General features: G+C 42.4%; 1 protein-coding gene across 1 annotated transcript in view; it reads right to left on the minus strand.

Moving 5' to 3' along the window:
* Positions 1–248: 248 nt before the first annotated feature.
* adgrl2a (adhesion G protein-coupled receptor L2a) overlaps positions 249–13,939 on the minus strand; it is a 92,247-nt gene continuing 78,556 nt past the window's right edge. The window contains exons 19-27 of the mRNA XM_076088071.1: positions 11,045–11,136; positions 9,766–9,810; positions 9,460–9,486; positions 8,531–8,699; positions 8,183–8,311; positions 7,351–7,447; positions 5,602–5,730; positions 4,875–4,892; positions 249–2,860 (exon numbers count right to left, since the gene is read on the minus strand). Coding sequence (XP_075944186.1) covers positions 1,983–2,860; positions 4,875–4,892; positions 5,602–5,730; positions 7,351–7,447; positions 8,183–8,311; positions 8,531–8,699; positions 9,460–9,486; positions 9,766–9,810; positions 11,045–11,136 — 1,584 coding nt within the window. The 3' untranslated portion in view covers positions 249–1,982. The remainder of the gene's footprint in view (positions 2,861–4,874; positions 4,893–5,601; positions 5,731–7,350; positions 7,448–8,182; positions 8,312–8,530; positions 8,700–9,459; positions 9,487–9,765; positions 9,811–11,044; positions 11,137–13,939) is intronic.

Raw genomic sequence — 13,939 nt, forward strand, 5'->3', positions numbered from 1 at the left:
GGCTTCAGCTGCAGACATTAATTAGAGCAAATACGTGTCATATTCGGACATATTATGTGTAATATATTTCTACAACCGCAGCCAAGTGTAACATTGACCCCTTGTTAGGTCCATGGACACATTTCCACTCCCACACAGGCATTAAAGCCAACATCTTACAAGATTTGTGTAGCGCCGGGCTTTTTAATGGTGCCAGGGACTAGTGCTCATTCAATAATATACTAAGTGGACAATGCTGTGAACCAGTGTCATTTCCCAACCTTTATTAGTGTTACAACCACACAGAGGAACATTTACAATGCAATTTTCCTACCTGAGTTTCTCATCTTTGAATCACATGGAAAGATTTGGCTTCTCTAACACATACGGTGAAATGAGCTCTCTCTACTCTGCAGCGCTTGGAGAAAAAAGCAGAACAATAAGCAAATAAATTCCCCAGAAAACAATTCACCAATTTTACCCTTCAAGGTGCTCTGGACTTACTTATAACCTGAGTCAAAAGTATATTTTGTCCATGGCAAAATAATTAAACCTGTTTTTTTCAAATAGTACCAAAAACACAAACCATTAAAAAGCAACTGGCATTTTGACAAAAAATCTCACATTTATTTTATTTGTTATACACGTGTTGAACTTTACATCAGTCTTAAGTGATGAGCCCCTTGGTAACATGTTTACATAAAAAACATGAGCTACAGTACAGCATGTATACCAGTGCTGGAAAATATTCACACATTTCCCATTTATTTTTTTGGAAAGATTTTAATAAATAAAATGTCCAAACCCAGGCGGAATAACTACATTTATGCTAGAAACTCTATTGTCAAAAGTCCTTGCCCATCACTCTGCCATGACTGTTAAAAAGATCTGCTTCATTCATAATTACACAAAAAAAATGTGCAATGCATAAATCACTTTAACTGGGTTTTTGCATTCCCATTCTACTGAAGTCAATGCCACTTTGGCAAAATCATATCGACATATTCCAATGGGCGATCAATGGAACTCAGTAAGCAAAAAAACACTGTTCACGAGTGGAAAAGAAGTGATAATGCATCTTTGTAATTTGTTGAATCCTCCTTTCTTTTCATAAGCCTTTACATTCAAACATACTACCATGAATGAAGTGTTGGAACCATAAACACACTGTATAACATATGTGCAACTTCTACACAATAGTTTCTCAAACGTTAAATTTTGCAATTAAAAGGTTTCTTCATATTAACATTTTTTTCCATGGTTTTTTTATTTTACACTAGCAATACAACAAAATATATATTTTAGCCATTTTCCTTGACAACAGTTCAATGTACAGTTGAGAAAATATAAGGCCAGGGGCTTGATTGCTAGTGGTTATACAATCCAAACTTCAAGGTGACGGAGAGCGACGCTGGGCAACCAGGACCTTATATTCCTTTTCTGACAGTCTGATCGGGAACATTTTACAAACAGAGTCCACATCCTGGTCCAGGGGTGTTGTTTTGTTTACAATAATAAAAAAAAAAAACAGGCTTCAACAAGGATGTTGGGGAGTGTATGTACAACCTTTTGACCGGGAAATTGCTGATATGATGGAGCCAGTAATGCTTCTTTTTTTTTTTTGTCTTTTATTTTATTTTCGTACCTTAAATGTTTCTCAATTTTTAAACAGCAGCAGCACATTTAAATACATAGTTGGCTTGTCTCTTAAAATTGAAATTTGACTCTGCATTTATGTACAGTCTCATTAAAACTGTGCACTGCCATCGCTGTGCATCAAGTCTGTTGGTCTGCAGGAAAAGGGAGGAAGAGTGGCATGTCTGGGGGAAAGGAGATTACAATGCAGCTGGAGGAGGAGGGTTTGTAAATGACTAGTGTGTATGACGGGGCTTCTCTTCAAAAATAAAACGATCACTTCCCTTCCTTTCACTGGTGTGTCCTTCACGAGGTCAGGGCTGCAAAAGGGGAGGAAGAGGTTTGGGGATGATTTAAATAGCCTACATTTAAAGGCTGGTCACCAACTGCATCTGTCCTTCCCGTACATCGCCTTCAGGGACGCAGCCATCTTTAGTGATAGGAATAATGTAACCATCACTGCCCCCTCGGCCTATCTGGTAATAGGCTTGGAGCTGGTGGCCAGCCCCTAGGTTAGGCATGCTCTTGTAGTAAACGTCCTCAGTCTCACTCCCCTTGCAGGGGGACAGGTCCTCCTCCACCACGTCGGGGCTGCTCTCGGGGTATGGAGAGTCCCTCAGATTAGGCATACTAGTGTACAAGGAGTCTCTGTTTGGGGACTGCAGACTATCGTCGGGGTTGGTGGGTGTCAGCTGGCTGTCAAAGGTTTCAACTCCCCCATCGGTCCTCACCTTCTTCTGGGGTGCGTACAGAAGCGAGTGAGTCCGCTGGGGGATGAGCGGCGCCTCCAACTCCTGCTGATGGTGCAGCTCAAGACCCACCGTGTCGCCCACGTGCACCAAAGACGAGGCGTCGGCTACGATAGCGTCGTCTTCGCTGCTGCTGCTGCTGCTGCCGCCCACCACCGTCACCTTGGGCGGAGCCCGCTCCGTGTGGTGGTGATGGTGGTGGTACTGCGGGGGCTGCTGGTGGTGGGGTGGATGATGTAAACTGTGGTGCTGCTGCTGCTGCTGTTGCTGCTGTTGCTGATGGTGGCTTTTGTTACAGGCACGCAGGTTGTTGTGTACTAGCTCAGAGATGATCATTTTCTCAAAGGCAGCATCGTCCAGACTGAGGCCGCAGTCCACTACCTGCACGCTGTTGCCAAAATCCCCATTGCGGAGTGAGTAGCTATTGTTAAAGTTACCATTTAGGGGTAGAGTATCCATTGCACTTGTATCCCTCACCACATTGTTCAGTGAGTGCCCTGGAAAGAGGGGGACATGTGGGGGATGTTACATTAGTCAACAGCAATAATCATTATATAAAGGAGCAAAAGTGAGTTTAATGCTGTTTAGGATGCAGTTTCACATAGAAACTCAAATCAAATTAAGCCATGCTGTAAATCCGTTAGTTAGGCACAATTCTTAATATACGCATATTCATATATGCATATACATACAAGCATATGCATATACATATAGGCATATATGCATAAACATATATGCATATACGTATACATATATAGACACATATATGTGCATGCATTGTTTGCAATGAGAAATCATTTTACTTTCTCACATATACATTTTGACTGTCCCTTTATAAAAATTGCTTCATAATAAGCAGAGCATTGTGCGTTTTAGTCTGCCACAGAAGTGACAAAGCAACGAAAAAGATCCCAAACAACATTAAGACACATACAATCACCATCACAACACACCGGGCAAAAGTAGATGTCCACAAGTATGAAGCCACAAACGGGCAAGCTACAACACTTAACAGGTTGTCTAGCAACGAATAGGTTTGATGTGCCGAGGGAAAGAAAAAAAACAGAGAGATGGGAAAAGATGACATAGACAGAGAAGGGGAAGTAGTCATGTATCAACATGGGACAGCCATCTTTGTTCTCACTACAAGGGGAGCCCACAAGCAGCACTCCACCATCACCACACACAGCAGGTGAAAAGACTCACTTTAGACAACTCACATCATGTCTGTCTGCTCAGGCTATCTGGTCTAAGAGCAGCTGATGTACAAAAGAAAGTAAAATGATTTATTGTAACATGAAGAAGAATCACTCAAAAGAACAACACAACGTAAAGTAAAAGTCTTAACTGCAAATTAGCAAGAGCAAGGGTTCAGCAAATAAAACAAACAAGCATTAAATAGCTTCTACTTTTGTGAATTAGCCAACAGCTACTTTTTTTTTTTTTGTGGATGAAGAATTTTTTTCAAACATTTTCTTTGTTTTTGTCGCTTGTGTTGGTACACTTTCTGTCCATTAGTTGGCAGCTTGTGTACCCAAAGCTGGCAAAGGTCAGAGCTTGCCCGCAGCCCGGCACTTGGCATCCGTCACAGTGAAAGCTCCCAGTGAGACCCCGGTCACTAGCAGAACAGCTCAAGAATAACACAGCCGCTGCAGAGGTCATGTGAGGAATTTCTCAAAGCATGGAGGTCATGGAAAACAGCCGAAATGAGGATAAATATTAGCTACGCCGTGATTGAGAGAGGAGATAAAGGAAAAAATGTGCTCTGCTATGGCTAACGTGCCTCCTTGAAGAACGCAGATGTAAAAAATTAAGATGAAGACGAATAGGATATTTTACAGAAAGGTTTGTCTTTGTCTAAAATAAGGGGGGAGTAATTGTGATTGTAAGAGGCATGTTAAAAGTGCAGCTTTCACAGAGCCTATTGGAAATTAAGAGAAATGACAAGAAAGCTGTGGGGAAAAAAGGGAGAATAAGGAAAAAAGAAACAGCTGCTGCCATGACATCCATGTGTTTGTGCCTGCTAGGAGGCAATTTAGTGTCCAGACAGGTGCTGCCTGGAAAGGTGTGAGGGGAATACTACTGGACACAGAGTGCTGAATGCCACAGGACAGAGGACAGACATTTTGGGAGAAAAGAAATGAAAGAAAAGAAAATGAAACCTCGATAAAAAAAAATGCTTCTTTCTGCCAGAAAAAAAGCGACACATTTTTGGTCGGATGAAAATCACAACTTAAGCAGAAGAGAGAGAGAAGCGGAGTTTTTTTTTTGGGCATTTGTGATAAAGCTGCCAGATCTGGAAGATTTCTTCAAATGACGAGATAAATCTTTTTATTTCTTTTCAGATTAGAGTAGAATTTGGGTGGATAAGTTTGTGAACCACTTGCTCACTGAGTGTGTGTTAATGGCCTAAAGTAAACCAAGTGATTGTGCCGGGGTTTTGGTTGTTTTTAATAAGCATGCGGAAAATAATTTACATTTGATAGGCAAAGTTAAGTTTTACTCCCATACTTGTCTCTCTGAAGGTCACTAGAGGGGAAGCACAGGGGAAAAGCACAAAACATGACAAAAGATGCCATTTCAGTATCAAAATAGAATAACACACATAATCGCAGCAGCCTCAACAGTGATATGCTTAAATGCCATGTGCAATTGAGATATAGTGACTTTTTTTTTTTAGTATATCAGCTATTACCAAATATATCTATACACAGACAACGTAATGCCAAAGTTGCATTAAGTGGATCTGCATTAAGCCGCATAGATTTTGATTGCACTGTAACACGTTTTAATGGGAAAGCTTCCTCTAAAACACACAAAAAATAACAGAGCTCCTGACAAATTCAGGAGCATAAATCTTAATAATCATGCAGTTTATAATACAGCTTCAGGTCAACACACCACTGTTTACATTATCTCAAGGCAGAGCATGTAGTATCTCTTCCCCATCTTAATCATTATGTCCCGCTCAGTTTGGATAAGAGAAATATGAGAACACAGAGGGTGGGTCGAGACGAGCCACGGAAATCTCCGTTCTACATGAAAACATGTGCGCACAGTATGTACTGTATCGAGTATTTGGGAGACAATGATTCAGAAGGAAAGGCGATACTGCAGAACATCCTGCTTTTCATTTGGCCTCTGTATACTCAACTGAAGAGACAAAGAGGAAGAGAAACAAAGGAGGCAAAGAGAGAAGAAAAGCCTGAATGCAGGTGAAAGTATTAAGTAAGCACACCTGGCGCGTTAAACACTGGAGCCGTGGGGTTGTTACACACGACTGTCTCGGCCAGTAAGGTGTTATAAGGGTTGTTAGTGCCTTGTGGTCGAAGAAGAGGATTTGTTAGTAGATAATTCCCGGTCATTCCTGGAGTGGCAAGACAGAAGAGGAGTTAAGTGTGGCGCAGTCAGCCGACAGTGATTGAAAGTTTCATGGACAAAAGAAAAAAGAAATTTTGTTGAAATTTTGTCTTTCGAGGCGTGAAGTGTCGCCCAGGGTGTCTGCCAAAATCTGAAACTAGGGTGTTTATTTTGAAGTTGAGAACGCAGATTGAATTTTGAGAAGCGACTGGGGAGAAGCAAGAAACCAGCTTCTTCTGCATGCGCATAAAAAAAATGTTTACAGGCCTTCCTGCCATTTTACAACCATGAGGTACATTAGTTTTTTTACTTCTCACGTTCATTTATTATGTGCGTTGCAGGTCGTTCATTTAAAAAAAATATATATATATATATATATATATATATATATAATGCATTGTGCTTATTGTTTTTCACAAGTCGTATTTACTTAATATTAATACCACAAACCATGGGCAAATATTTCACTGTTTGAACCAGGTCCAAATATAAAATCTCCCCTCTTCCAAGTTTTTTATATCAAAATCTTTTTTTAGGCTCAAATTTGGCCATACCATCGCAAACCTCATGTTACTTGCAGTTTCCCCCCCCCCCCTGTGTTTTAAGGATCTGAGGTATTTCAACTGCCATTTATCACCAGTGTTAAATGCCATCTGTCATGTTGGGAAGTCTCCAGGGATGTTTTTAATGACAGGGAAGTGCTTCCAGGAGATAGAGCCCTCCTTTAGTGCACCGACACTCCAGGGTAACTAGGCTGCTACACCCCGGAGTGATCAATATCCAACCTTAACATTAACATCTCCAGGAAACGGTACTGTAGGGGCTAAAAAAAAAGAAGCCCTACGTCTATATTGTTACAGTTGTATTGGGGAGTCAAAACGTGCTTCAAGGCCCTGGGTGTAATGTTTTCCTTGTGTGAAGTGGTAGCAAAACAGAAAGCGAAGGCAAAGAGCGGCAGCGACAGGAGTCGGTGGAGGGTAGAGGAGGGAGGGAAGTTAAACCACCTCGGTGTAAACCCTCTCTTCCTTTGCATGCTTGGAAAGCCATTTCAGAGGCAGCAGAAAGCCTAACATCACACTAAGCACTCCAGGTCAGTCAGAGTTGAACATCATCTTCTCATCATCATGTTTGTGCTCAAGCTAAATAATAAATGGCAGTTTTTTTTTCCCCCTCCCTCCCTCATAAATCCCCCTGTAAAGTAACAGAGGTCACCTTACATGCCAGGCAACAAATGGCCTCTCTCTGCGCGTTAAGATTTTCCTGAAATAAAAGTTGTTTTTTTTCTTCTTCGCCCTTTTTAGTTTTGTCGATGTTTCCCCTGAGCCTGGTTATGAACTTTAGACAGCAAGCACTTAAATAAAAAAAAAACGCTCCTCCAGTCTTGCCCCAATTTGAGACCGACGTTAGCAGCCAGAATGACAGAGCGCAGAGTATTTGAGGACGGATTAAAGGTCTACTTTTTTTTTTTGACCGAACTGCTCTGTCTTTTCAAACTGAAGGCATTTATTACGATTAGGATCCTATACTGCGGTGTGAGATCATTGGAACTTGAAGGAGGTCTTTTTTAGCTGGATGATGAAATGTGTGCATAGGTGTGCATGTGGAGAGACATGAGGTGTGAACTGACCTTGGTTAAGGGTGGAGGTGCTGTTGATGTCACCTGAGATAAAGGAGGACTCGGATTGCTTTCTTACGGTGTCATTCCACATTCTCCTGATACGACTCTGTCAGGTCAACAAGGGACAGTCATTAGGACTTTAAACAAGCCCGCTCACCTTTCAGATCAACTTCCATTGATTCGCTATGTACATACTACTGACTTTACCACTCCTCACATGCATACTAGTATGCAGTGAGGCAAGGGCAGCACTAATGCTCACTTTCTCCGTATGTCTTTCAAAACTAATTAATGTGAGTCAACTTTTGAACGACTTCAGCTCCAGCCACAAGTACCTTGAATAAGGCTGGAGGTTAAAGTATAAAAGGGATGCTTCTCCATAAGCACAATACATCTGGAGGTATCGCCTAATAAGGACTATTAGCTTTTAACAAGAAAGGGATAAAGCAAATAAGTTTTTCTGTCGTTTTCTCTCCCCGCAGTAGAATGTGCCTGCAATGCTCTTTAAACAGTGCAGTACTATTTCCCATGCACATGACGTTAGTGAGAAAAAAAAGATAAAAGCAAGTGCTAAAGGGGGCAGAACAGAAGAAAGGTACTCATGCAGTACAGCAGATGCTGCTTGTATAATGTGGCATCATGTTTGTGTCACTTGATCTACCTCTGAAGCTAAAGTGCACGATGCTAATGACGACAGTACATTCTCGTGAGCAATTGTTTAAACTTTGGGGTTTATAAGTGTAAATGAGCTGTATGGTGACAGTGTGTGTGCAGGAAACACTGTGCTCTTCTATGTTTTGACACTCGGCGAGTCTTTGACAGTATGAAGCTGGTGGTCTACCTGTGTACCAGAAGAGTAGCGTGCGCTGGTCCGTGTGGTGGAAGTCTTTGCAGAACCGTGTGAGCTCTCGGTCGGCAGCCCTCCGCAGCAGTACGTGTGGCGGAAGCACTTGCTGTACTCTTTGCGGACCTGCGTGAGCAAACAGCCGAGTGTTTACCTACAGTACGTTGTTGACTTTACATATGACTTAGCCAAGATCTTGAAGCCAGCAGTGTTTGTTCTTTATATCAGCATGTGGTGCTCTGGGTATTCTGTATTCTGGTGCAAAGGTCTGTTCAAATTCAGGAATGTTTCACCTTGAAAGAGAAATCCCTCGTCTTTGAGCACTGCGGATGACGAGAAACTTACTTTTTTTTGGAGGAGACAGTGGAAGATGAAGATGAACATTCCCTGGAAGGTGTTGAATATGGTGAAGAGGTATGCCATGACAATCGAGGCCTCATTGATGAAGAAGAGACCGAAGGACCAGGTGAGACCCAGCAGACACAGCAAAGCGAAGGCCCCCATGACCCAGGATCTGAAGGACAGCAAAAGCCAAAAACAAAAGGAGAGGACGAATCCAGCGTGAGAGGCATTTAGTGATCTGACAGGATGATGAGTGGGTTTTGCAATCACCATCACTATGAAAAAATAGGAAAAAAGCTGTAAACCAGGTGAGAGGAAAACAATAAAATGACAAACAACAACTATGAAACCTCACAAACCCTTTCCCGACCGTCCACACCCCTCCATCCACACACACACACACACACACACACTCTCAGCCCAAACTGGAATGCAGTCCCTGCCTTCAAACAAACAAGAAGGAAGCAAAACCGTAATCTGGTTTTCTGTAAATAACTTATGAGTTAGAACATACAGACCAGCATAATCAGCAAGCACAGCGTGTTAAAAAAAAAAAATAATCATTTGATACTATTATATACTTAATATTTATCTAGTGAGTGTGTTATCAGAGCTGGAGAACTAGGCAGATGTGGAAAGAGTTCAAGGAAAAAAGGAGATTCCCGGCCTCGTGTGTGAAGGTCCTGTGGAGCCTTCAGACACCAGCAGCGGTCACAGGTCAGCGCTCAAACACAACAACAACAACAACACTGAATTTCAAGATGATGGACACGGTGAAGGTGAGCAGTCACAAGGACAGTGGATGAGTAGCTTTGAAGCTGCAGTTCGGAAGAGTATGAACCGGCGGAGAAAAGGAAAAGAAAGACAGAATAAACGGGGAGAGAGGATAAACTACAAGCTGAAGACGAGACTTCTGGGCAACATGTCCTTACTTGATAAACCGTTTATTATCTTCATAGCTAGAGAGCATGATAAGCAGGAAGAGAGAAACACAATTAGATCAGAGCGCATAACAGTGTGCGTTAGTCGGCATTTGAGTACGATATCTTCAACTTTGATCCGAGGGAAACCACGGGAGGCAAAGAGTCTGACAGAGTTGTATTTCTTTTGCTGTTGATGATTCAATTACAAAAGTCAGAGCACATTGTCTGTGGTCGAATTTGCATTTATGCTATTGAATGCGTGGGTGGTGATGTGTGGGTGACATAAATTATCTGAGGTATATAGTAGAAGCTTACCCAGGCAAATCTGTATTATAGTAGCCGTCACAAACACGATAATTACTGGTGTGGATCGCAGAACAGAGAGAGGAGGAGAATGGCAGGAGAAGAGAAAGGACAGGGTGTGCGTTAACTTTGCCTTCTCATGCAACATGCAATGACACTGGTGCTAAACTGACGTTCAGACCGAACTTCAGCACAAAAATACACAGGGAAACAGCTGTTAATACACCATGTCTTTCCGCAGTGTAAGCATAAGAGAAATCATTTCATCCAAGTACAAATGCACACCATGTGGAGTGCTACCATGTTCAGTACATGTGTTCTGTTGTGGTTTGCTTGATAAGAGAGTCGTCGATCTCAAATAAACCCAGAAGTCTAAATAAGAACTTTTCCGACTGTTCTCCCAGATTGCAGTTTTACCACAGTGCTGTAATGTTGCACACAATCATTTAAGGAAAAATGAAAAATAACAAGCACTGGATGAAAATAGCCATACTGCTGCTCCTACACAGAGTGGTGGAAGAAATACAATTGTGCAGAATGACGTGGGGCTTTTGCTACTGCGAGTGACAAAACCATATGACCCCAAATGGAAAAGGCCTTGATTTTCAGACTGCAATAATGAGCAATAAATATTGTTTTCACAGAAGTGCAAAAAAAAAACAAACAAAGCAAAAGAGTTAGTGCTTCAGAAAAACTTCCCGAAGCAGAAAACGTGATAATTGCTGAAAGCCTTAGCTTGCAGGGGATAGTGGGGTGGTGGTCGGGTGGTGGCGGTTGTGTAGCGAAGGAATTTTTTTCTGATGCTGAGATCTCAAAAAAAAAAAAAAGGTTTGACATGTTCCATTGGCAAACACACATGGTAACTGTTCCGCTGTACCCCGCCCCGCCCTAGCAGAGCTTACAGAGCATAGTTAAGCTGCAGCTGTAGAGTGATGAGTGTGTGTCATGCCCGTGCAATTCTGTGGCTAGTGGCTCGAAAAAAATACAACAAAAGGCTAAAAGATGACTATGTGTAGTCATCGTGCCAAAAGTCTCATTACAAAACTGTGCAAATGTGACATCTCGAGAGTCAAAATAATGCATTTCTCTGGTGGACCTTCTTATCGGGATCATTTCCGACGGAAAAATAAAAACGGTAGTACGGCAGTGGAAAAAAAATAAAATCATTACCGTAAGAGTAAAAGAGACTTAGTTTTCCTGGGGCTGGTGCCGGAATAGCACCAGTGTTAAATTGCTGATAAGCAGGAGAATGGGGGTGGGGGGGGTGTTCAGCATTTGACCCTTTACTTACTTTATATTCTCCATTCGGCTGGAGTCTGGTTTCAGGGTGGTAGAGTGCTTCACCATTTTGTACATTGTGATGACCAGGAAGATGAGATTGAGCTGTCGAAACAGAGTAATGACAGTGTTAATACATGAAGATGTATGACGCAAGATTTAGCAGGCACAGAGAAAAAAAAAAAAACCTGTTAATTTGTCTATAAGCATTAAAAGAGGAGAGCCTTCAAATCTCTGCATGTCCACAGACTAATCCAATAAACATCTATCGTTCCAGCCAGGCTCAGACGGGGCCGACTGGCGCCAAATTTAGTGTCATTCTATATCAATAAGAGCATGGAAATGCATTAAAATCCATCACAGTAAAAAAAAAAAAGAAAAAGAAAGAATGAAACAGCCACACAGCAGCAGGCTGGCAAAGTCAGAAGGGAATGAAATGTAGCAGGAGAAATAAGAGACTCTCTTGTTGTACAAAACAACTGCATATCATTTTATGCACATAGTGAAATATTATAAGGTGAAACGAGCTACAAAAGGCTTGAGGGAACATGGTATATTTTGTTCGATTCTTGTGTGTGGACAAATGAAAAAAGAGAGAAAGAAAGAGGGAGATGGAGCTTGCTTGCTTGCTTGAATGTATTAAATCTTAAGGGAGGCAGTGGCACATATCAGGTTGAGACAAGGATACTATGTGCTGTGCTTCAGAGCGCATTTATTCGGTACCTTGAAAATCAATACCGTGATTTAGAGACACAAAGGCTGGTCGGGCCAGCAAGGAGCTGCTCCAAATAATTTACTTCAAAAACATTTATTTTGGGGCAAAGTAGTCCCTGACACAGCATGTACATGCACTCACAGCAGAGGAACCAGACTGTGTTTGTACTGCAAGCCAGGTATGTATAAATAATGCCAAGGAATATCTAAAAGTAATGTAAGTGTGAATCAGAAACACCGAAAAATACAGCGGCTGCTATGTCAGAGGCACGCGCATACATTTGCAATAACCAAAGCTTTCCTTTTTTCCCAGGTGAGCATTATAAACAGTGTATTTCCGTGGTATCTTGTTGTCAGAAGAAAAAAAAAGCAGATTGCCAGTATGAGAGCATGAAATAAATGAATGACCTTTGTGTGCTGGACTCAGAGCATTCACTCTTGAACATAAATTGTCCGTGTTCTGGAGCACGCAGCTATCAAAAGACTGCCTGTGATCAATACATCACCCCTCCACATGCAATCAACTCACAGCGCTGCTCACAATAACCCAGGCAGTAAAAAGAGAAGGGGGGGGGGGGGGGGGGCCCAAACAAATCCTGAATTGTGAAACCTTTTATATCACAGACAGCACTGAAACTATGTTTTGTTTCGCAGCTATCAGCCATCATTTCCATCAGCCGCCTCTATGAGTCAGACAGTGGGGGAGGGGACGACGGACAGGAGGGCGAGGACTTTTGAAAAACCCTTTCACACAGCCTAGAGTGGTGACATGGATCCAATGAGACAGAGGAGAGGGACACAGTACTTTAAAGTAACACAGCAGCACGGCACATGTTCCCTCCCCCACCGACATGCTCTCGCAGCCCTTCCTGGGGGATCCCCTGGCTAGAGCGAAGTTGCTTTGCTTCTATCCTTCACTCTGCCTCTGAATCATCACTGCAAGCCATGCAGAAGCACCTCGCCACACTGGGACTGAGGAGAAAGCTTTTTTTTTTTTTTTTTGTACTGAAGTGGACTGTGTACACACTGAACTCTAAATGAACTGCTGGGGATAAAATATTAAAGGTGCAGATGGAGCTGTCCGGATGATAAGAACTGCTCCCGACGTGTCATGATCTAAGAGGCCTTGTGTTGAAGCCATCTCAAGCATACTAATGGCTCCCCCCCACCACTCATTACTTCCATGTTCCCCTTTCATGGAGCTAATACCCCCTGTGCCCAGAGACAGGGAAACCTCTGCCAAAGAACAAGAATCGAAATGCCTTCCACCAGCTTTTGTTTTCAGTCAGTATTCAGGGCCCGTTTCAGCCAGGAGCAAAAATAAAAAAACAAACAAACAGGGAAAATAAGAAAAAGGGGAGAAGAAACAAAAGGATGAGAAAAAAAAGCATGACCACCCTAGGTCAAAAACCGATGTTATTTGGCACAAACATGGCTTGGGCGGCGGGTGGGGATCCAGACATGAGCCGAAGCAGCACTGTTTTCTCTCTTTTTTCTTTTGCTCATGTGCCTTTTCTCCTCCTCTCCCTCTCCCTCATTGACAAGGACAAAGCCAATTTGTAGAGAAACCAGGGTCACGAATGGTGTAGACAAACCTTGCTCCTGCCTGCTCCCCTGAGATGCCCCTTTCCACAGTACTTTGTCTTTTTGAGTCAATTGTTGCACAGAATCAGAGGAGCAGTGTGCGATGCCTGGGCCAGTGCTGCAAAACCTCATTCCTGTCACACATTAGCTCTGCTGCAATACATTAGCTCCTCACAGGGTCATGATTCTATCTCTCCGGTCATCACCACCGGGGATCCTGATCATCATTTCCACTGCAGACGCATTTTTCATTCAAATCATTATGGAAGCAACACACACGATTGGAAAAAGAAATGAGGGCCCAATTTAGGCAGACGAAAACATATTCCTGTGTGGCTGACAGAGCATTTGCTGAGACAGGGAGAAAGATATGTTTGTTTTAATACAATGTTAGCTTTCTCTCAATTATAAGCTCACACATTCAACGCATGGTGCAGAGAGAGAGAAAAAAAAAAAATCAATGAAAACAAAAGAGAAACAGCCATTTCAACATTTACTCAAAGACATTCCGATCCAACAAAGACCTCCGCAGGTTCTGTGCACTTCCTCCTCCATTTTTAAATGCTACATGGAGTGGCAATGTCTCTTTTTGACAAAACTGTGAAATGCA

The sequence above is a fragment of the Anarhichas minor genome, unplaced genomic scaffold (assembly GCF_050575085.1).
Source record: "Anarhichas minor isolate MPS153535 unplaced genomic scaffold, ASM5057508v1 ptg000010l, whole genome shotgun sequence".
Lineage (NCBI taxonomy): Eukaryota > Metazoa > Chordata > Actinopteri > Perciformes > Anarhichadidae > Anarhichas > Anarhichas minor.